This window comes from Centroberyx gerrardi, chromosome 15 (assembly GCF_048128805.1).
Source record: "Centroberyx gerrardi isolate f3 chromosome 15, fCenGer3.hap1.cur.20231027, whole genome shotgun sequence".
NCBI classification, from domain to species: Eukaryota; Metazoa; Chordata; class Actinopteri; order Beryciformes; family Berycidae; genus Centroberyx; species Centroberyx gerrardi.
The window spans coordinates 21,721,367-21,745,312 of record NC_136011.1 but is presented as its reverse complement, the minus strand read 5'-3'; the positions used below and the strand labels follow the sequence as shown (position 1 = coordinate 21,745,312).

At 39.9% G+C, this 23,946-nt stretch overlaps 2 protein-coding genes across 2 annotated transcripts; both read right to left on the bottom strand.

Moving 5' to 3' along the window:
- Window positions 1–2,527: 2,527 nt before the first annotated feature.
- On the bottom strand, window positions 2,528–15,747 carry LOC139911093 (protein-cysteine N-palmitoyltransferase HHAT-like). The gene is made up of 12 exons (XM_071898583.2): window positions 15,662–15,747; window positions 14,454–14,601; window positions 14,287–14,351; window positions 13,543–13,656; window positions 13,257–13,451; window positions 11,847–12,059; window positions 10,996–11,173; window positions 9,939–10,089; window positions 8,794–8,829; window positions 7,382–7,583; window positions 6,647–6,791; window positions 2,528–3,003 (listed from the first exon to the last, which is right to left on the bottom strand). The coding sequence occupies exons 2-12, from the start codon at window positions 14,572–14,574 to the stop codon at window positions 2,918–2,920; spliced, it is 1,506 nt and encodes a 501-aa protein (XP_071754684.2). The 5' UTR covers window positions 14,575–14,601; window positions 15,662–15,747; the 3' UTR covers window positions 2,528–2,917.
- A 612-nt stretch (window positions 15,748–16,359) lies between these two features.
- Window positions 16,360–23,626, bottom strand: myoz1a (myozenin 1a). Its single transcript, XM_071898587.2, has 6 exons — window positions 23,486–23,626; window positions 21,165–21,251; window positions 19,757–19,944; window positions 18,790–19,069; window positions 17,812–17,977; window positions 16,360–17,127 (listed from the first exon to the last, which is right to left on the bottom strand). The coding sequence occupies exons 2-6, from the start codon at window positions 21,247–21,249 to the stop codon at window positions 16,893–16,895; spliced, it is 954 nt and encodes a 317-aa protein (XP_071754688.1). The 5' UTR covers window positions 21,250–21,251; window positions 23,486–23,626; the 3' UTR covers window positions 16,360–16,892.
- Between the last annotated feature and the right edge of the window lie 320 nt (window positions 23,627–23,946).

Genomic DNA, 23,946 nt, shown 5'->3' with positions numbered 1-23,946 from the left:
CTCCTGGGGGAAATGTTTGGAAAACTTCACTTCTACCACAGATGTTTTTCCTCTTCATCTTCATCTTTTCTTTTTGGTGGCTTCACACGGTCATAAAGTTGACTTTCTACTGACGTTAGGCTAGTTAACCATCCGCTTTGTGTAGAGCAGTGTAACAGGCAGCCAATCAGAAGCCTGTTTGATACAGAGCCATTGTTTTGCTTTGATTTGACTCTGCTCACAGTCAGAGAGTGTACGGTGGCCAGCAGGGACAAAGTTTGAAAACAGTTAAAGAACAAAGACTGTATATAATTGAGATATAGTATATGTTATCGTCTCAAAAAGTTAGCAACCAGTGTGGCAGGACACTCTTAATAATTTATCTGCCAAAGACAAATTTTGCAGATATTTGGTGTTAAGTTCAGACCCTGAAAATAAAAATATGTGTGTGTGTGTGTGTGTGTGTGTGCGTGTATGATGATGTGCCAGTAAAGATGAGGGATCGGAGAAGGCTGAGCTGCGCAAGGTCCTGGGACAAGGCTCCTTCGGCAAGGTACCCGTGTGTGTGTGTGTGTGTGTGTGTGTGTGTGTGTGTGTATTGTGTACTGTATGTGTGTGTGTGTATATATGGAAGGGTATGTTCATGTGTAAGCATATGCATGTGTGTTGTGCGTCCAAGTGTGTGTGCATGTGTGTAACTGCGTAACTGCATGCTTGTGTATTCCTGTGTCCATGCCTGTGTGTGTGTGTGTGTGTGGGCTTGATTTCCACGCCAATCCCCTTAACGTATCCCCCATGCCAGTGTTTGATAGCTGGTTGCCATGGAGATGGCAGGCTGAGGGCCCTTCAGTCCTGCTGAGTGTCATCATCTTTATGAATGAACAATTAGCCTGCCGCTCGCCCTGTGTGGGTGTTTCTGTTTGTTTAGCATGACATGAGAAATGGGTCAAACAAACGCACTTACACACACATATAAACACCAACACACACCGTTGACACAGTGGCAGAAACTGTCCTGTGTGTGTTTCTGGTGAAGAAGATCACAAGGCCGGATGCTGACCAGCTGTACGCCATGAAGGTCCTGAAGAAAGCCACTCTGAAAGGTAGAGACAGAGAGAGAGGGAGGGAGAGACAGAGACAGAGAGTGAGAGAACTACTAATACTTTCTATTCTACTTTGTGTGTGATCGAATAATTGCAATTTTCTATTGTCCAATTATTTTCATTGTCATTATTGCTACTTTTATTAATTGTCACTGTTTTGCTTTGGCAACAGATGCTGAAGTATTTAATGCCAATAAAGCTCATTTGAATTTGAATTTGAGAGAGAGACATAAGTAATCATGCTTCTGTCTCAAAATTAACAGTCTTGATTAGTTGATGTTAAAAATCTACATAATAGCAGCTTTAAAGTTATTTGTAACTTGTGAGAAGTGATGTAACTTTTTTTTTAGCTCCTCTGCCACTGATCACTGGGTTACTTTCCTCATAAGCTATCCAAGGTGTAATTCAGCAGATGCATTCTCTTAGCTTATCTTCTTGTGTTAGTCAAACCTTATAGTTTTGTGCTCATTTAAGGGGATTCCTCACTGACCCCTCACACTGATCCTACTTAGTGTCACAGATGTGATAATCCCTCAGACAAGAATAGAAATCAACTAATGAAAAACCTGGAGGCTCATCAAAATAACTGACAACTACAGAGTCCTTGTATTTATATTGACAAAACGGCTTGCGTTGTATGCTTGTTTATTTGAAGTCATCCAATTTACAAAATTACACACAAGTGCATATTAAGCTGGTTTACCGATTGATTGATTGATTGACTGATTGATTCAGTGATTGATGGACAAAGAAATTGCACATACAGTCTTGGGAACAACATGTTAAAGGAAATGCCAGTTGTTTGCAGCATGGCATCAGAATTAAAGGCACCTAGAGAGTTTCATGTTAATGATTTTCAGCAATCGCTCCTCTGAATAACAATGCACTGATGTCCTTCCAACAACTTCTTCGAAGGCTGGAAGCCAGACTGCTTGCACCTTATTGTGCATTGTGAATAGTAAGAGGAGGTTCAGATTCGATTGCCAGATTAGTTTCTACACTCTGTAAAATTAAACTTTCTGGAGCAGCTTCCTGATAATTCCTGCAACAAGCGGAGTTTGCCTATATTACTGGATGCCAAACTAGTCAGCCCCTGCTGAATTATACTGCAAGAATTAATTATTTTAATCTAAAATGTGAGGGGCTTTTGCGCATGCTTTCAAGATAGGATAAATTATCAGTATTATTTAAATCTAACCTCTTGTTTGGAACTAATTCCCTAGCTGCATATGTTTTTCAGGTTAAAAAATGTTCCCAAATTAAAACATTTTTTTTTTTTTTTAATTGCATTCCCAACATCCTAGTCCACATCCAGCTCCAGCTTCAATGAACAGCCTCAATCTGATGACAATTACCGGATTTGGCCAAAACCAATAAATTAAAAATATTCAACAATGAAAAAAAATATATAAAAACATTTATTTGACTCGTGTGACAGTATTTCAACATTTTCCACTGAAAAGAGGCAGTGTGTTTATTTCAGTGTATACACCTTCTCAAGCTTTCCAGCAATACAGTATAAACATTCACTGTATTAAGAGTACAAATGCACACAAGCTTTCCATGAAATACAGGAAACATTCTCTGTGGAATGAATGAACGTTGATCCTTCATGTCTTAGCTTGCAGGCAGTTTACGGCCGGTCTGGTGAGGTTGTGAGAAGTGGCTGGCTCACACAGTCCAGCCAGCTTTTGTTCTAAAGACAGTGGAGACGCTGGCTATGAACCAGATATGCCATAGAGACCTTGGCTACTGAAGGCAAGACACTGGACTCAGCAGGTTGCTCTGGTTGTATGATAGCAGGGATTCTCAATCCAATGCCACTGCAAGGTGACTCACGGTGGGTGAGAAGTCCACTCAAGTCCGATCTGAGCAAAGCAGTAGAGGAAAGCCAACATAGGTGGGGCAATGGTAGACCAGCCTGAAATACAAATAAAAACAAACATTAATACCTTTAAAAAACAATCAATATACTCTCAGCTACTGTGTTTCATTAGTAACTGTGGAAATATTTTTAACAAACTCATTCTTACAGTATGTAACTGGTTCATTGTAAATCCACTCAACTCATTTTGACCTGAACTAGGTCTTAGTTTCCTTTATGAATACTTATTAATATTGATTAATTAAATTTAGACTTAAATTTAGACTACTATTGATGCTTTTTCAAAAGTAAGAAATTGCATACTTTTTACTTGATTACTTTCCTTGGGTCAAGTCTCACTGAAGTTACAGTATTTCTATGCTACAGTTTTTCTTTTATTCTATTTATAGCTGCTCCTTGGAAGGTCTAGTAGGCAGGGACAGCTGTCCGCACCTCCTCCCAACTGGCTTGCCTCCAGATTCTCTCAGTAACCTGCACCTGCAACCACAATGCATTTCAATGATCTATTCTTTTCTATTCTCTTCAAAATCTCATTCACATACGCACAGGCTGGTTTATGCACAGCTGTACTATAACCAGCTCACTGTGCAGTAAGAGAAAGGTCAGGTGGACTAATGCTAAACAAGCCATATTTTGGTAATAGACAGCTTTATTTTATATTTTCTGAAATATAGTTTTGTGTTGTGTAGTGTGTGTTAATGTTATTCTCTTTTGCTTGTTCAGCACTTTTCAAAAAGAGAGCAGTGTCCTCAATGGATTTCCATGTCCAAATAAAAGTGCCAGCTTAGAGCTGCTTATCTTTCAGACTCAATTATTCATCGCATTTCAATTAGAGGGAAAAAAAACACTTAATTGTGGAACAAAAGTTGATGCACGCTTTTGAAAGGTTACATACAGTACATTATCTCTGACATGTAAATTGGATTAGGACCATTTGAAACCTTTTAGTCCGTAACCTACATGACCAGTGAGCAGTCCGTGCCATCATGCCAAGACATCCCAGTGTTTTGTCTTTGCAAGTGAGTAAATTCTATGAACTCTATATAGTAATATATATAATATTTTTCTCCATTTGACTGATGCAGATGGTAGGGCTTTGTCAACTTAACAGAGTTAAATGTAGAACTTCAAAGTAGTACAAGACACTTTTTTTTTTTTATTTGCCGTGGCTGGAAAGTTTGTCATTTCTACCAGCAATTTTGGTATGTAACCAATTTGTATTCAGCCTTAACTATTCTGAAGAAGCCTACTAGCCAAGAACTTAAACTGACTGGTGAAATTCTGAATCCACTATTCACTGTTGGTAGTTGGTGAAGAAGTTAGTGTCATGCCTTGGTTATATACCATCTGCACAATAGTGAAAACTGGCACCATATTAGCATGTAACATGTAACAGAGTAAGGGTAATGTAGAATAAGAACCATGAAAGTCAAATTAATGAATTAGGGCTTCTCAGTTTACTCCGTCAAATGTGTTGCAGTTATCACAATTATTGCTTGAAGCAAATAAGAAAGCTGCTTCTCCGCTATAATGGATAATGTCTTGGCAACATCACGACACTTGGGAGTTATTTATATAAAAATGACACGTTTTATTTTATTGATCCCCATAAGAGAATTCTCTTTTCACTTGGCGGAGTTGGAGTGCAGGTGAGTTGCAGAACAACGAATCCAGGTCTTCCATTTGAAGAACAGCCACCTACTGCCCAAATACATCAGTTAAAGCTTGCTGTATGGACTTAAAAATGTCTGCAGTTTGTCGACAGCAGCAGAGAAATGAGAGATGAGTGAAAAAGATGAATAACACATGTATTTTCCTTCAATTGCATGTTACTATGGGTCCAGCCAGCCAGTGCTGTAATTACTCAGTTGCTTTTTTCTCTTGATTAACACAGAGTACTTCAAGTGCAAATGAGGTGAAAAGGCCATTTGCAGAGAGGCAACTCAAAACTAAATGCAAAGTTGATTGGTGATCAGTAGGACTGTGCTTCTCAGTAAAAGCGGGAACCGAAGATTTGCAAGTTTAGTTCTGCCTCTTCCATGTCCCTGAATACATTATCATTACACAAATGGAAACAACTGGAAACATGTTTCCAGTGCTAGCTGGCAAGCATGACAATATGAAAGCATTAAGATGACAAAGAGTCATGCGTATGATAAAGGAGACTAACTGAAGTAACAGACTGTACATTGGCAAGTTTGTGTTTGTTTTATTTTTTCAGTTTCAGTTTTTCAGTTATGTATTGGGGCATTTCTTTCACTGACCACAAGATATCCTATATTGCAAATTGTGTTATATCATTTGGTTATATATGAGTCAAACAGTTTCATTATTGTTGGTTTTGAGTTGTTGTGTTGAAGTTATCCAATATAAAAGGTTAGTGTAGGGTAGCAGGTTATAATAGAGTAAGTAATACTGAAGTTTAGGCATTACAATTGAAATTAGCTAGGAAGTTAAAGTAATTTTCAATAAATTGGGAGTGTTTTATGTGTTGAGTGATAGCTTTGAATAAATATTAGAGACCATGTCTAATGGCACTGTATGTCTTTTTACAAGCGTGTTTGTCACACAATGTTGGGTTTTAAGAGTGATCTTTCATGAGGGCCATCAGCTGGCCTGTAAAGGTTACTACCACAGACATTTCAGACAAGTGCAGTTGAGCAAGCACCTAATATAAATCCTACAGTCACTTTAGGGACTTCAGAAGATGCAGGGTCCATATGTAGATACCAAATAGAGCTTTTAACACAGCACTTAGCCCAGGGCTAAGTGCTGAATATATAATTTGCCGGTGTTTCAACCGACATGAGGGCAAACTAGAAATCTGTAGACTCCCACACACTGTCTTCGCTTACAAGAATTTTATTGAATGACAGAACGTTTCGGTCAAGTGACCTTCGTCAGGTACCTCTTATCTTACATACCTGACGAAGGTCACTTGACAGAAACGTTGTGTCATTCAATAAAATTCTTGTGAAGTGAAGACAGTGTGCGGGAGTCTACAGATTTCTACTGAGTAGATAATGAAAAAATGTTCATTTTTGGGTGAACTATTCCCTCAAGTGTGGAAAGAAGAACAACTGATTTGCAATAAAAGCTAAAGATGGGTGTGGAGATTTAAATGGGAGCGCTGCTAGATGCCAGGGAGGGACTGCCATCTTGCTTTGGGAACCAAATGAGCCAAATAAAGACACAGGCAGAAGTACAAGGACTGGCACAGCCATGAAGCAGATGTCGCTCTATTTGGGAGAATTTCCCCATGCACATGCAAAGAATAGCAGTTAAACTACAGCTTAGTCTTAATTATTTTATTCTGCCAACACATTAGAAAGAAATAATTGATTATACTATTATTAAAGTCAAAATCAAAATATGTTTAGGTACATGGGCTTCAGCATAGGTTCTTTCAAGTCCTATTTTTTAAAACAAGTATTGTTGTTGGCTATTAACAGCTGTCACCAACTCTTTGCTTTTGGAACTGGTAAGTTGAGTTGCTGTCATCATTGGAAGAAAATATGGAAAACTGCAATGTAATTCATCAAATTTACACTGGATAGTAAAATACCATATGGCTGATTCTCCACATTGGAAACAAATTTGTAAATGCGAGCTGAAACAATGCTGCAGAATAAAGGCATTCACAAATCCTGTTGAGTGAGTGTTGTGGAAAGCAATTTACCTTGAACGAAGACACGCTTCCAGAAGATTCTGCCAACATGTATTCCCCCAAGGAACACCAGATTAGAGAGGATGAGCATGGCAGTGGAGAAGGCAGAGAGAAGGGCAATACAGCGCCTTTTCATGGGTGCAGAGAAATTGTGCTCCTGGGGAATGTCAGAATTGCAGTAAAACCACAAAATATTTTTGTCATAAATCTGAGATGCAAAGAACACCAACAGCATTGCACTCTATCACCATAAACTAGAAGGATTACACAGGATGCCATCAGACTTATATGGGAAATCCCCTGTGAAACACAATATAACTCCTGGATAGTTCAATCATTATTTTGAGAACATGAATTCTCCCCCAAAGCTAGAAGCCAAAGAAGCAAGACTGACTCACTCAATCTGTGATGTCATCCAGAGAAACGGCCCAGAGCTTCTCCATTTTTAATGTATTGGAAACAGACTTGTGGGCACATAAATGTTTACTTGGACTTTTACATGCCAATAAGTTTTCTTTATGTCACGGGATCCACAAAGTTGGTCTCCCATCTATTCTTACTGAAGTAGCTCCATGGAATATCTCTTAATAAATCAGATTATCTTTTTTTTTGTTTGTTTGTTTTAGGAAATTCCATCATTGGAATACATGGGAATTCTATCTATATACAATTTTCGAATGTATTCTTTTCTCTTTTATCCCAAATTCTTTGCATTCGGGAAGATAAATGCTTGGATCTCAAACTTACAACAATGGAGTGAATAAAGGATGAGGCAAAGAGAGTCTTCAATCCATTTTCCACCAGAACTCCAGCCCAGTTCATTAGGGCCCAGTACTGCAGGTAGTCATGGCCCCCATGCCAGAGGCAGACGAACCCAAACGCCAGGCCAGTGGACAGCACTTTGTACAGAAGACCATGATGGGAACCTCCCAATGGGACGTAGATGTATCTGGAACATGAGTACAGGCAAAAAAAAAAATAAACGTAAAAAAAAAATGGAATGGAATGGCGAGGAAAGAGCCACTTAGCTGCCCAGGGAGACGGGGCGTCAGGAGTGAGTCATGTGGAGCACATCATTTAACACCTACGCTCTCATCTAGCGCTCTTCAGACAATTACAGCAAAATTTCAGAACCGCATTAAAACCTCTTTAACAGCACTTTCACTAGAAGAAACAGGGGAGCACTGTGTCATGGGTATCACTTTGCATCTGCAGTAGGATAATTGCAAAGGATGCCATTAAAGCACGGGAAAACAATCCAATCCAATGGACACGGATTAAAATGGAAACTTTCATTTGCAATTTAGATTCTGGCATCTTTAACAAAGTGGTTGTAATTCATTGGTAGATGTGCCATATTTCACATTTAACTAATCTTGTACATTTGACAAACAATTGTATACTTACACCATTGTATACATCAAACAGAATAAAAACTCAGTGAACACAGACAATAATTAGCAAAAAATACCCAACAACAACAACATTAGAACATTCTCACAGAAAATCACACTGTGTTTTCTGACAACTGTGAAACAGTACTGCTGTCTTAAAGTAGCAACCCACATCTACCAAGCAGACCATAAACTCCCAATAGGCTACATTCAGCCAAGTGTGCATCATTAAAAGCAGACAAACTAATAATGCATGTTGTTTAAAGTACAAGTGAGCAAATGCATAATGCCGCCATTATATATGCACATACTAAACAAGGTGGCATTTCTCCAGAGCGGGGGGAACAGTAACAGAACAGAAAAAGTATTCACCTATGATATGCAACCTCATAATCATGAAAAAGCCTACATGCAAATTCACTATCCTTGTTTGCTGAGATACACATGTTGGCAAGCAGCTGTGGAGTGACACCTTTTTGAGGGTAATTCAACTGAGAAGTTCAATGCCCAATAGTGAATGAGCTCTTTGAGTGTGCAACAAGTAACAACACACACTATTCCACATATTAGACAAAAACTGGTAATGAGGAGGCTTGACTGTGTCTCTGCTGTGCTTGTAAATTAGGTTTGTGGTACAAAAAAGAAAACAAGGAAGTCCAATTATTAGGTATTATCTGAATTAGAGTAAAATTTACATTTTTAATAAGCATTAAGATTTGAATCGGGCTGTCCACCACTCGTAGAATTTGATGAAGTGCCTCTTACCTGATGAGCCATCGATACAGACCCTCATCAAAATGCCTAAAAGAGTAGGAAAATAATTGGATGTTTGAGTTAGAAATTTACATAATAATATAGCTGTCGCTAAGAAACACCTGAGCACATGGGCTTAGGACCATAAAAAATACAGTGCTTACTCCAGCATTGACAAACACTACAAATAAAAACCTTTACACATTTAAAATATACATATATATATATATATGTTTAGTTGTGATATGCTGTTAACTGTCATGTCAAAAACCCAGGCAATACATTTGGAAGAGAAAACAGGCCTTCCAGCCAATAAATCACTATGTAAACAAAGCAAGTAGAGGGTTGGCAGTGTTTCAACAGGGGCTCCATACTACAATAATGGAGGGAGACTTTAATATGGCTTCAATATGTTTTTCATGTTTTTGAAAATACAGTTTATCCAACAGCCTTTGAGCTTTTCTAGAACTTCAAATAATATAAAACAGTTTCATTCAAATATATGACAATTTGTGTTATTCTGGACTGAGAGAGGCAGCATATAATGATTTTCGGAACACAAAGATTTACACCATTTCAGTTGTTTCAAAGTTTTGCACCAAATGCTAGACATGAACCTACTTCATGTTTTACTTTGATTCTCTTGGCACCGCTGCTATTGAGCTGTTGGGAATGGATTGAAAGTCTAATTTGGGGGAAGCACCGCTGCAGTAGCTTGCTCACTACTGATGTGAATTCATTGCTAGCATACCAGAAACATAGTATAATAAACAGAGCCTGGTTAAAAAAGAAAAGATTCATCCTGTGAGAGTAAGGTTGGTCCCAGAGAACAAACCATTTTAGCTTGATTCTGAAAGAAGGATGCACTGTCCTTGATGTTGTAGAGGTAACCTATTGTTCTGATTGCCAGTAATGACAGAAGATGAGACAAATCACGATGCTCAGAGAATTTGATTGCCAAAGCACACTGACCACTTGAAGCACTTGACATTAAATACACCTTCTCTTCAAGCATACCGGGGATGCTACCTTTTCCAGAGACAGAGGCGTTAAGGAATGCTGCAAGACCAACGCAAAATTGCCGTGCAAGCAACTAAAACACATTACAGGTTATGTCAGCGGTGTCAAGTGGGGTTGGTTCCCCAGTATAAACTCACCTCCACATCCCTGTGAAACTGTACATGATGCTGACACAGCGAGGAAGCTTTGGGGGAACTAGCTCATCCAGTGTGGCCAGCATGGACGGCAAGCCAAACAGTACCAGGTACTTCACATAGAAGAACTGGACGAGGGCGAGGGCCAGGCCGCCTGGGATATGGGGAAAAGAAGAAGGGGGGTTTTCAAAGTAAAACCACCTATTTTGATATTTTCCATAGACCATTCCTTAGGTTTGGGGTAAGGTCATTTGCTGCTGACATTGTGAAAAAGGGTCTGCATGAGGCTGTGTTGGGGGGTATCCATGGACCAAGCTGGCTGCATAGGTAACAACATTTTGACTCCATGTGTCTCGCAGACTGCGCCAAGACAACACAGGAGTGTGCCAGGAGCATACTGGCCAACCCTCACAATTTTCCCAGGAGACTCCTTATTTTCATGGCCTCCTCCCAGTGTTCTGGGTCTCACTTTTCACTCATATTTTGATCAAATTTCAAAATCTGCTCATTTACTATATTTGCTAAAAATAGTAGCACAAAAAATCTGGGCCCTATTTATCACTGCTGTTTCTAAACGGTCAAGAAAATACATTCCACCAAAAATACAGTCTCCACAGTTACGTTATTAGCAGAGAGTATACAGGTGAAGCGATAGTTCTCACTTCCGACTACTTCCATCTTCACTGAAAATCCAGTCAGGCACACTAGAATGCTTCTGTTTTGGCTGGGATTCAACGAGCGTCTCATATTCAGACCAATATCTTTTTTTTTCTGCCAGAGGCGTATTTGATTCAGACAAAATAGCCTAAAACACCACTGAGCATAAATATTGAATTATGAATCGACAGCAATGAGTCAGTTACCAGCATATCTGATGGAGTTTCAGAATCAATGAAATCTTATGAGTGGTCAGGGGGCAAACTGTCTTTGATTTCTGCATCTCATAAACATGTTCTAGCATTGCTCCAGTGGATCTGAAGTCACAGATAAATCATAGAGCAAAAGACTCAATAAAATATTTTCTTTAAAGGACCCCAAAAAAGTGCAAATACAGACTTACCCAAGGCCCAAGGAGGAAGAATTTCTAAGTAGGTCTCGTTAGTCTGGATGGAATGCATGTACATGACATGGATCATGTATTCTGCGATGAGCCACCACAGAAAAATCCTTCCTGCTCTAAGCAGCAAGTAGCTATAAACAGCTTTGTCTGTGTCACTTTCCTCAGCAGGTCTCCGCATCTGCAAGAGCAGAAGGTTGGCAAACTGTTAATGGAGAGCACTTACTGGTCAAAGGGTCGCTGGTTCAATCTCCAGCACAAAAAAACTCTAAAACAATACTATGAGGTGCTAGTAGGTAAAGACACCCAACCCCTAATGAATGTACAGTGCAGTCTGTTAGTATTTGGACAGTGACACATTTTTTGTTGTTTTGTCTCTGTACTCAAGCACACTGGATTTGAAATGGACCAATGGCTATGAGGTTAAAGTGCAGACTGTCAGCTTTAACTTGATGGTATTTACATCCATATTGGGTGAACCGTTTAGGAATTAAAGCCCTTTTTATACATAGTCCCCCCATTTTAGAGGACCAAAACTAATTGGATGATTGGCTGCTCAGCTGTTTATTCTACCAACCTGTTCCAAGGATGGGTACTGAAAACAAGCAGGCATTAGTTAAATACAGAAACAGTACATAAATGATTGGCAACCAAATGAACGGTAGTCATTTCTGTATACTACTTACAATTTAAAGTCATTGTCCTAGCAAGACATTTCTTAAATAGCCCACCAGTGATGTTTAGGCCACTATGCAAAATTAGGTGACTCTGGCTCTTCAAGACAAAGACAAAAGAGGCAATTCTACACCAAACTGCAGCTTACTTCTTGGAATAACCTCTACTGTGTCTCTTACCTGCTGAATGTAGTCTTTGTAAGTGATAATGGGTCCATTGTAGAATAAGGGATGATAAAAAGAGTAGGAAAACAACCAGTAGAGCTGCTCAGCTCCGCCAGGTTCCAGGGGGCGCCAGCAATGTTCGAGGCTGAAGCTGATGAAGCGAAGACCACAGACAGCAACACTGAAGAGTAACAGGTAGTACTCCTCCTCTGTCTTATACCAGTCTCTCTGTTTAACACAAAGGTAAGTCCAGTGAATTGTAACATATTCCTGAAAAAGCCATATATCAACAGTGACAGTTTTGGAAAAATCATTCAATTCATTCACCTGCAATTACAGATAAATTTCAGGGGTTTGTCAAGCCTAAACCTGATACAAAACAGCAAAATGTGAATGACCTAAAATATAGAGATGTGTTTTAAATCACTGTTTTATCAGATGTTTGACACTGACCAGAATGGCAATGTCAGCAGAATTGTGGCATATCTAGACAACTGACTAGGAAAATCTTGCAATTCCCAAATAGTCATGAACAAGGCCTACAACAACTATAACAGGTCAATTTGAAAGCTTTTTCAATATAATTGTTTTCAATCTAAGCCCTGCTTGCACTCGGGAGTCGGGATGCACATGTGTGGAAGAGCATGGGAGGGAAAGAGAGGCAGTTTTTTTCAGTGTTTGGCCTACACAGGTCTATCAGGCCTTAACATCTATTTCACATACAGCAGTATAAGATTCTACCATACTGCATTCTAGTTGTCTGGTCCTTACTACACACTTTAAGTCAAAGAGTATGACTAGGATCAGAAAGAATCTGCTTGACTCAATCTGATAAACTGCACAAAAAGATAGGTTCAACTAAATAGCCAAAGTAATTTCAAATTCACTCGACTTTAATCCAGTGTTATGGGGAAAGAATATTGGAGCCAAGTTGCCAGTGTCTGCAGGTCTCCTCAGTGTCTTGTGCCCTCTTGTGTTCATTTTATATATGACATTTTCTTCAATGATAATCAGATGGCAAATGAAAAAATTCAAGAAAATTTGAAAATTGGATTGAACAAAATTTGCTTTATTAGTAGTCCTACAACATAGAATAAATGGCCATTATCTATACAGAAAACTATGTGAAATTCATACTCATCAGCCATGAATCTCCCCAAAAAAAAAAAAAAAATTCTGTCTTATTCTAATCGGTTATACTTGGTACGTCCACATCAAAGTGAAAACCTATGTTTTTTCTATCTAGACAAAAAACAGCTCTAAAAAACGTGAGTGAAAGGCAAATAGCAAACATCAGAGGTTGCACCATTTGAAAGAAGCAGCATGACAATTTATAAAGAGCAACATCAACTCTCGTTTCACCTGACAAGGTTTTGTCCCTTTTAAATATTAATAAACAAGTATGTCTGAACTGCTCCAACCCACCTGGATCTCCTGCAGCGGCTGGATGTGAAGGGTGGAGAGCAGCAGCAGGCTGCAGGTCCATGACAGAGCAGGTCTGCGCAGCTGGGCCACTGAGAAGGACAGACCCAGATGTACCAGCAGCACAGCAACACCTTTAACTCCCAATACACTGCAGGCTGCTACGAGGCCATACACCAAGAGCGCTGGCACCCTAAGCTGTTGGGGCGACATCAGAAATGTGTTGGATTCAAAATCTCCACTTTATAGCAACATTCTCCATTTAACCTCTGTAGCAGCTGCTTCCTACCTTGGGGGAAAAGATGCTGGTCAATCTAGATATCAGGCCATGTCCGATCAGAGTCCACAGCAAAGACTTCTTGGCCCATTCGCTCCAGAAACTCCACTCAAAGTCTGTGGGATCCTGACAAAAACAACTAACTTCACCATGGGCCTTCAACACGTATGTGAGCTGGGAACACGATGCAGGGATGAACCCTGTGGAGCAGAAAAATCTCTCAACGGCCAAAATGTGTTGGAGGGGGGGGCTGGTTTTTATGTATATATGAAAAACCAATAGGATAAAGCCTTTGAAAACTGAAACTCGAGTTGTTTGGATCAGTCTTTCATGTATTACTTTGAACAAAGATGTGTATGTTTTTAGTATGATTTTACATGGACAGAATCATTCATATGCTCTTGAGTTTTGCTAATGAATTTTGAATTACAAATCTAGGCAAGACAAAAGTCAGCAAATTACACATACTTGCCCAGATTAAGTTTAAAGCCCCAATTCACAAAATAAAAAAAAACTTAAATATTTTAAGTAAATATTCACAGATGACCTGCTGAGCTTTTTATATTTTCTCCCTTCATTGAATGTCTGTCCGACGTAAACGTGTGTTTAAGTTAAAGTACATGAAGCAAATTTCCACTTTTGGACAATAAAGATTTATATTCTATTCCGCTCTATTCTTTAGTTCTTGAGATTGACTTATACAGGTAAAATTAATTTTTTGGGGGACTTAAACAGCAAACTGAACACTGAACTCACCCTTTTAAAGTGCTTCAGAAGACCTTTCTCCAGCTGGAATTCTCTCTCTAATCCTGCTTCATGCTCTGAGGTGAAACAGGAGAAAGGACAGCTTCATTTTCCTGTAGCTTTAATAATCATATAATCAAACTTTCATTCAACACTGCTATCTAGCCTATCTGTCTTACCTGTGGAGAATCTGTGCAGTTCGTAGAAAGAGTACAGATGAGAGCCAAAGGAAAGCACCCAGTATGCGAGGATCTCTGTGCGTGGCAGCGCTGCCAACTGGCCCTTTGATTTAGATGTCATCTGGCTAATGACAATGCTATAGAGCACCTAAAACAGAGTTAATGACACACACACACACACACACACACACACAGTGAATTCATCTCCTCTACAGGCAGTAAGAGGCACTAGTCGCTATACAACTTTAACCAAAACTCTGGGTTCCCGTGAACTTCCAATATGCATGCTATTGTTATAACTTCTCATCTTTCATTTCATGTGACAGAAACTTATGGTGGATGAAAAGCAAAGGTTACCTCACACATTTTCACCTTTTCTCAGCTGAACTAGGCTATATTATAAATATTTGCTGTGACTTCTAGCAATGTCATAGGCAAGAAATCATAACTGTGAGATACTCCATGGATTCTACTCCAAAATATATATATAAAAATAAGTGTTTTGGGGGTTTTGAAACATCAAAACAATTTCAGCTATCTTCATTTTCACTGTTTTGAAGATGAAACAGAAATAGTATATCATCAGAGTCATGGTTTGCTGATCACTGGTCTTTTAAAGTTTTAGAAAGCCTTCACTAATATTCCACATTCAGTGCTCACTTTCAAGCACTTTATGTGTGAGTGCATGAGGCACAGATACTCTTCTTCTCCATTTAAATTGGTGCTGTGCAGCATCTCCCACTAATAGACAGGTTGAGGTAATGGCAACATAAAACTGATAAAATTCTTGGGAGTATGTTCATCTTAATGACTTAAATTCCGCCATATACATTATAGGTAACAATTATGGAGATGTCAAACCTTTCTTCAACTTCCTGGCTAGCGTTGCTAGGTAACAGTGGCGAGAGGTTGCTAGCTATGTGGCGGAATTGTCACTATGTAGGGAGAGCTGATAGCGGGCAAACACATATGTTTTAGTGTCCAGTGGACCACTCAGCTGTTTGGCATAGTGTTAGCGTTTGAGATGATGTCGTCGATATCGCTCAGACCAAATCGCCAAGTGGGCAAAGTGCTCGGTTTGAGATTGGGCTACTTTATCCCCATAACCACTTCTTGAAAACTCCCGTAACGTTACCCCATCTCAAGTCAAATGCCAGATAGGCTAGCTAACGCTACTAAATTGGCTAATTTAACAAGTTACAACTTACCTAAGGGCCGGTGTGCATGGTGTTGGTGTACATGGTATACAAAACCTGCACACTCTGCCCTGTCCCATTCGGCTGACACATACAACCCTAAACCGACAACTCGGTGAAAGCCGCAGCACCAGACAACTGTTAAGAAATATGCTGAATTCCTCTTCCTCTTCTTCTTTGGATTTTTATCCCGGTTGGCGAAAACCGTTTCGGTGCATTACTGCCTCCAACTGAGCGGGACTGTAAATTAAGGAAACAGCCTATATCTCAACTACCTAAGGAAAACAAATAACGTCATATGTAATAATCTTGCTGCCCTTATGAAACAAGAAATGATAGCATACATGCATCCTAAGTTTTCTATGGATATCTGAAGAAAACACATTTCCGGTAGAATTTTGCACCACGACTTCAAAATAAAAGCCCAAGATCTTATGGGAATGGTTTTTTTCTTGACAGTCAACAATATAGCCATAATCCATCATAATCCATTTGTGGCTGTTCTTGGTGTGCGAAAGTTTTACGGCCTCAAGTAAAGCTGAGTTACAGATCCTAAATGCTGCTCTGATCTTAATGTTGACCAAAAAAAATAACAACAAATGATGTTTCAAAGCCTACAGACACACAAAGGCATTTTCCTTGAAATATGAATCACACTACTAGAGGAATATTAAAATTTGACAAGGTTTATTGTGAAGAAACTGTGAGTGGTACAGTAGGCTATGCATTGATTCTATGCATCCTGAAGGTAGTTTACTAGGGTTTCCATAGCACAACCAAAAGTTAAATGAGTCAGAAGGCCTTAACAACAAAAAGGCATTGGTAAATAACAAAGGCTGTAAGCTGAAGAACAAAAACTATTTTGCAACAAGTTGACTTCAAGACAGCATGCACATACAAAGGAAACAAAGCCTAAAAAGAGTGTTTGGACTGAACTCGTGCAGCTAAGAACTTAACAAAGAAACATTTACTGTTTCATCTTTCAATAACCTCTATATCCGGTTTCTTTGCCTCATGATCAAATACTGAGCAAGATAACAACATGATTGCATTTCATATGCAATCTGTTATCCACACTGAGAGATTCAACTCCATCAGTAGTATAGTTATCCGATTGAATCGTAAGCTCATCTATCCTGCGTGTGCATGCGTACGTGTATGCATGCGTGCATGCTTGTGTGTGTGTGTGTTTGTGTGTGTGTGTGTGTGTGCATAATGAGTGTCATCACAGTATGAGTGTTTTTCACAGGTCATCGGTCTCTCCATCAAAGGGCACGACATCCGCCTCCATGTGAATGCTGCTGGGCTCGCTGCTGCCCACCCAGCCAATAGGAGTGCGGTTGAAGGAGGGCCGGCAGCCAATGTCTTGCTGGTAAACCACTGCCGGTTCAGGCTCCTCTTTGGTCGCCTCAATGTCCGGCAGCTGGAATTTCATGAGCTGGTTGGCCTTCTCGTAGCCTCCAAAAGGCATGGCGCTCCTAACAGAGCAAGGGAAAGGATAAAAGCCCCAATCCGGCTTAATTTGCCGATATAAATTTATGGCGTATTGACATGGTGGCTTTCATGACCTGTTTTATTCCACTGTCTACAAAGATTACCAAAGTAAAATAACATTCTTAAGCTATAAATTACACATAAAACTCCTATTTAGCCATTACATACAGTACTTTCAGTCCCTGCTCGATCACTCAGTTTGAGTAAAAAATATAGCCAATTCGATGAATCAATTCAATTGATTCAAATCAATTCATTCAAACAAAGAGCAGCACTGTTTCTACAGAGGGTAATTGTAAGACTGCAGTTACAGATTTGGGCTTTAACTGTTATTTAACCAGGCTAACACATTTGTAATGACAGTAATGGAAAATAAAGATGAAGCAAAGATAAAAATCAATGATAGATGATAAATGGACTAGATGGTGACAGATGAGTGAGGCAGCTCAATGTCTCACAGTAGATATCATTTGAAAATCATCAATTTCCAAAGCAATATCATAACATAGCACATGCCTTGATTGTAGGCTGTTGTAGGCTTGAGTGTCAACACTCAACACACTTTGTATTCTGTTCTGGTAGTGAAAATAATAAATAATTAATATAGAAAACCCCACCAAAGAATGAAAAACAAAAATATCTGTCACAAAGAACCTTGAGGGAATTACCTGTTGAAGCATTTGTACTTGGGCAGTTCCTTAAACAAAATGGGACCGGGCATTGTAGTTTTCAGAGTGGCTGTCAGGCTCTCGTCACCTTTCATGGCTTTCTCCCATGGTGACACATACGTCTTCACATGAATCTGCCTCTTACTTTGGTCATCTGTTCCACCACCTGTGAGGGGAAAGTCCACAGCCAGAAGACACGGCACACTGGAGTTACTTAGCACACATCTGTATAGTTGCAACATTATATTCAACAGTTCATGGACTGACTGTAGTTGGCTAATATTTGATATATTTGTGGGTAATTTCATATGTCATTAAAACCTTTGTGAAGTGTGGATTTTACCGTATAGTTGTAATAAAAATACTAATACCACTAATAATAAACTAATAACAATAATAAACTTTTTTGTATTGCACTTTTTTAAAACAGTTTACAAAGTGCAAATCAAATCAAAATTAAACAGCATAATCATAAAATAACAAAAAATAAATGAATAAATAAAACAAATAAAGACAAGATAGAACAAGTATAAACAAGAACATAGAGTAAGACAATGTGAGGGTAAAATAATAGGGTAAAGACATCACATAAAAGCAAGTCCATAAAATAGGTTTTAAGAAGTGATTTAAAAGATGTGAAAAAATATGTGCAAAAGATGTGTGTGTGAAAAGCGGGCTGCAGATAAGATTGAAAAGATTTGCAAGAAAAAATCAGTTAAATCAAATATATATTATATTACATTATAGTATTATATATATATTAATTCATTAGTTGATATTTCAAGTGATTCTTGTGGCCAGCCAAGTGCATGGTAAGCAAAGTCAAATGCACTTCAAGCAGTTTATGTGTTTGAATTCATATTCATATCAGGATTTGTGCAGGCTTTGTGGAAAGTTAACAGGCATTAGAGCACTAAAAACAAAAACCTCTTGTAACATGACACGGTGCAATTCCTGTTAAAATAAACGGATACCCACCTTTCAGTGGAGACCACTCACTCCCTCCTGCTCCTGTCCCACCTTGCCCAAGGCTGCCACCTCCTTGTCCTCCTGCCCCTCCCAGCCCTCCTGCCCCTCCTGCTCCTGCCCCTTTGCTGCCGGGCTTTGGAGGGGGCACAGGCGCCCCCCCGCCGCTCTGCCCTCCAGCCAGTCCCACGACCCCAACTCCGACCAGCCGTCCAGCCTGTTTGCCGACTAGGTGCCCCCCAGCGCCCATCATCTGCCCCCCCAGAGTGGGAACCAGCTTCTGGAAGTTGTCCTGAAAACAAAAACATTCAGAACAGCTGGAACCGGGCGTTGGGTGTTAAAATAGACTGTCATTTTCTAACCCTGCTCAGCCCTCTGACTTCCAATACTGAGACCTTTCTCTTCTGACCCCTATACCAAATATACCATACTATAACTATAACACATTTACAGTTAAAGTGTTACAGATAAACTAGCATACTTCCATAAACCTCCCACAGATACTCAATGCTCACCTCTTGCCACTTTTTATTATCCTAGTTTCATGGCATTTAGGCATTTGGGGTTGATTTTCATCTACATTAGATTTTACTTTTGAGATATAAATTTAATGGATTTCAGATAGTACTGACAGATTATTTCCCTTACTGATCAGGAATGATCTGAGTGCTGAGATATCATTGGTCCAGGTGACTTTGAATTCAGGAAAGCAAGTCCAAATACAGCTGTGCTAATCCCATGAATTACATAATTAAATAATGTTGTTATCAAAAAATATGAATGAAAATTAAAATGAGTGATTCACAGGGTGAATCCAGGCTAGTAAGGCTACTACAATAAAGTAATATTCCACAGAATTAGAAATTTCTTTAAACATCATGAGCAACAGTTTTCCATGGAATTTTATTTAAGTTATTACATTTTTCAGTGAAATTTCAGAGAGGTTGTTAGTTTTTTTTTCCATGTACTAGGCTCTCACCATAGACTCACTGCTGAAGAGGTCGGGGTTGTTCTCATAGATGAACTTCTCCACCCTCTGCTGCCTCATCCTGAACATCTTGGAGCCTCGGTTCTTCATCAGGGACAGCTCCTCCAGCATGATGTCTTTGGGAGTCCTGATCTTCGTCCCCAGGTCGAACTCAGACGCCTCTGGCTCTGACTCATACTCTGGACGAAGGTGAGAGCGGGTTAGGATGGGTATCCAAGCAAACGTACTGTATGTCTTAATACAATTACAGAATGTCTGTCTAATACAGCATTGTGGGTTGTGATTCACAGTGCTCTAAAATATTGTCCACATTTGATGTGTGTTATCATTTAAGAAAGATGGCCCGGGTGACAAATGTTCATGGATATGTGTAATTATGACCTGATTCAACTGTGTGTGTGTGTGTGTGTGTGTGTGTGTGTGTGTGTGTGTGTGTGTGTGCACGTTTCAGCAAATAAAGCTGGGGTAAAGTGCATTTTTTTTATATTTTGTCATTTGTGTGTTCTTGTCCCTACTGTATGATCAAACTGGCAGATGTCCCAGCACTAGATAATGGGTTGATATGTCATGATACAGAGTATTTTGAACTTTGTTATATAATTTATTGTAATTATTATTTCTCTTATTAAGACATATTCTTATATCTCTTATGGAGCCCTTGCTGTCTATTTTGATCTTCCTTGCACATCTTGTAATGTTTTCTTACTGTCCATTTTTTAATATATTTGTGCTGGCTCATAGATTTGATAGTGATTAAAAGTTCACTTTAAAAGACAGTTAAATGTTTTTTCCTCCTCTGTAAAGAAAGGAAAAGCAAAGTAAGGAAAGCAAATATTAATGTCCAATTTGTTTCAAGACACCCGCTCTATTTCCTCACTATCTGTCTCTCTCTAGTTCAGTCATCCAAATACATTTTTATTTATATCCATCTTCATTAAAACCTACAGTAGGATATAAATAGTGCAAATTGATATGATTTAGCAGCTCGCTGGAACTGCAAGTCAGTGTAGAGCAACACACAGACATGTGTCACCACAGCTGCCGCCTCCTGCTTTCTCTTGAAATAATTTGACTGGAGATTAGCTCTTCATATTACAGTCCACCAAGTGACCTTTGATGATACAAAGGTACAGTATATCTCATAATCTGAAGGGAGAACCTCATTCTTTATACTAAAAAGTCTGGACTGAATTTCTATTATTGATTTTCATTGTTTTTTAGTGTGTCTTATTGTTTTTACTGTACTGTAAACAAAACCTCAATGTCCCTGTCGAATTACAAATGTGCTCCACCTACCTATCATCTATCATCCATCTATTTATGTATACTGTGCTTATTTGAAAGGGTTTCAGTTGTTGAGGAGTTTTATATTCACGTAATTTTATGTAATTAGCCTTACCATCCTGAGCGATATGTGACAGGTCAGTGATGATCCTAGAGGGCTTTTTCCGCTTGTTAGGGGGGGCAGGTGTTCCCAGAGGCATGACTGCAGGGTGGGGGGGGAGAACAGAGCACGGCTGTGAAAAGGTCGCTCCACGGTTACTGTCGTATCAACAGTCAAAACATTTGTGTTATCCCTGGTTACAAAAAAACAGAAGCAAAAAAATTCTAAAATCCATTAATATTAAGTTGAATATCCAGTTGAATCCACATTTCAAAGATAATTCACAGATGCTATTCCAGTGATAGACGTGGACGATTTTGTTAAGATTTGTGAAAGTGAACCACTTTCTCTCAAAGCTAGAAACAAGAGAGATCAAATACGTAATTTAAAATTTGATCAAGCTGCTCCAGAAAGTGCATATGATTAGTTTTCTGAGTTTTAAACGCTTCTATAAAAACCCCTTTTTAAAAGCTCAAACAATGTGTAAGTCTACATAGTCAAACCCCCTGTAGGCTACATTGTCAATGGAGCAGCTTTAGAAAGTTGTACTTGATGATGTCACTGGTTAGACTCCTCCTTCTCTGGATTGGAGTTTAGAGACAGAAAATTATTCATAATTATTCAACAAATACTTTTATATCAAGTAAAACTTTATAAATCCATAGGAATCACACATCTGGGTTATTTTTTTCATTTAAGTTGATTTCCAAATCAACACAGCTGCAGGTTCAGGTTAAGCTTCAAATTTCTGCACTGAAGAAGGTTGTGTTTGCTTTTAATATTGAGGCACATTTCCCGCAAAATTGAAAGAAACTTGAACATTCTGCCTTTTGATTGACTGTTGCGCTGAAAGTCTCAAGATCACTCCTCCTCCATCACCACCGCCAACAACAACCCCTGAAAGCGAAACCACGGGACCCAGGCATATGAGGCCGTGATCAGACAGACAGCATGGGCCCTGCTCATTTTTCAAGTTCAAGGGTGATGTCAGTGCCCTCGGATTCCCCGCATTCCCCAGCCAAACAGATGTCTGGCCCACAGGAAACATATAGCCTGCTGTACGGTTTTGTTTGGAGACACCAGACACCGTACACACACTGGGTGAACATAAACAGAAACACAGTTCAGGCGGGAGATCAATGATCAAGAGATTCCGGTGCAACTCTATTGCTGTAAACCCAAGGTCCCGGGATCACAAAATAGCATTTGGCATTATTCATATCATCTGATCATGTTCCGAATCTGCAGCCACGGGAAAATCTGGGTGTGGAAGGTGGGAGTGACGCTCTCCCCTCTCTCATCTGTCGAGGCGGCTTTAAGCGAGGTATCACTAACTGTCGGAGCACACAGCTGAACAACAGAAACATCAACCTGGTGTGAATGTTACTAACTGTAGGAATTTGATTCAGTGTGTTGCTGAAAAAGAGTATGCATGCTCAGCAAAACCTTTCTTCGATAGGTAAAGCTTAAATCATCATATGTATCTGGTGGAGGTTACATGGCGTTCCTTACATTATCTTTACATTATCAGTGTTTATGTCACGCTGATTTCAGTCTATTGGGGCCTTCAGCTCTTAGCAGTTTCTTTAAGTGGCAAAACATCACATCACATCTACTGGCTGTAACTCAATCCGCCGCAGCTATTTTTAAATGCCATTTCCAGCCAAGACATTTTAGCGACGAGTAACGGCGTCATTGGACTATCAAATGGGCTTGACACAACCCATAAGGACACAATGCACACCACTAGAAAACAATTATGAGGGTATGTTTGAATCTCTCTTAAAACTCGAGTGAGGATTGTGGTGGTTGTGATGGGAGATGTTAGGGAGGGGGGGTCTCTGGACGCCCTTTAATTACCCTAAAAATGACCACAAGCTGCGGACGACTGGCACTCAGGTTTCCCACCCCCCTCTCAGCTGGGTATTGCAGCCAGGATTTGGTAACACCATATAAAATCTTTGCAGCGCACGCAGTGAAGGATGGTCAGCACATTCTCCCATTCCTTCGGTCATTTTAAGACATACTGAGAAACTCTAAAAGCAGCAAAGGGACTCCCAGTGCCATTTTGCTGCGTTGGTTGGCAGCATCAAAAGCATTTTATAGTCCACAAAATCAGTAAGTAAGTTTATAAACTGCTTCATTGGGTTGCTGAGATCCTCTTCCTTTTCCCAAGAGCAGTTGCAGCAATTGCTACCCCCCACAGCTTATAGACGGAAAGCTGTCGCACATCTTTATTCCCTCTTCCCGTTTTGCAGTGGCCGGCCTCTGGTTAAACCCAAACTGCTGGTTGGTTAGTAGAACAAACCACACTGATGGGATGCAGATCCACTCACCGGGTTTTTGTTGTAATCCTGGGGTGAGAGACAGGCCTATAAATACCGGAGAGAGAAGAGGAGACCCAGGGCTCAATGTTGGTGATCTCGATCACAAGTTTACAAATCCCTCAGTGCCTCTGACCCTATGGCTGGACCCTGGTCCCGCGGAGTGCAAAACCCACCCTTCACTCAGATGGCAGATCTTCCAGAGGGGTGGGGGGTGGGGGTATGGGTGGCAGCAGCGGCGGTGTCAAGAGGGAAGGAGGAGGTGGTTGAGATTAGGAGTATGAACAGGGGGTTGGGGGATGGGGGGTGGGGGGGGGGCTGTTAAGGCGGGGGGAGAAATCTCTGCTGGGCAGCTCAAAGTGCTGATGGGGATATTAAGAGAGCAAAATCATTCTCACAGATGGCTCAGAGACCTAAATTTAGTCGCAAAGAACGAGGGGAACGGAACGGAGGGGGGACTTAACTCAGTTATA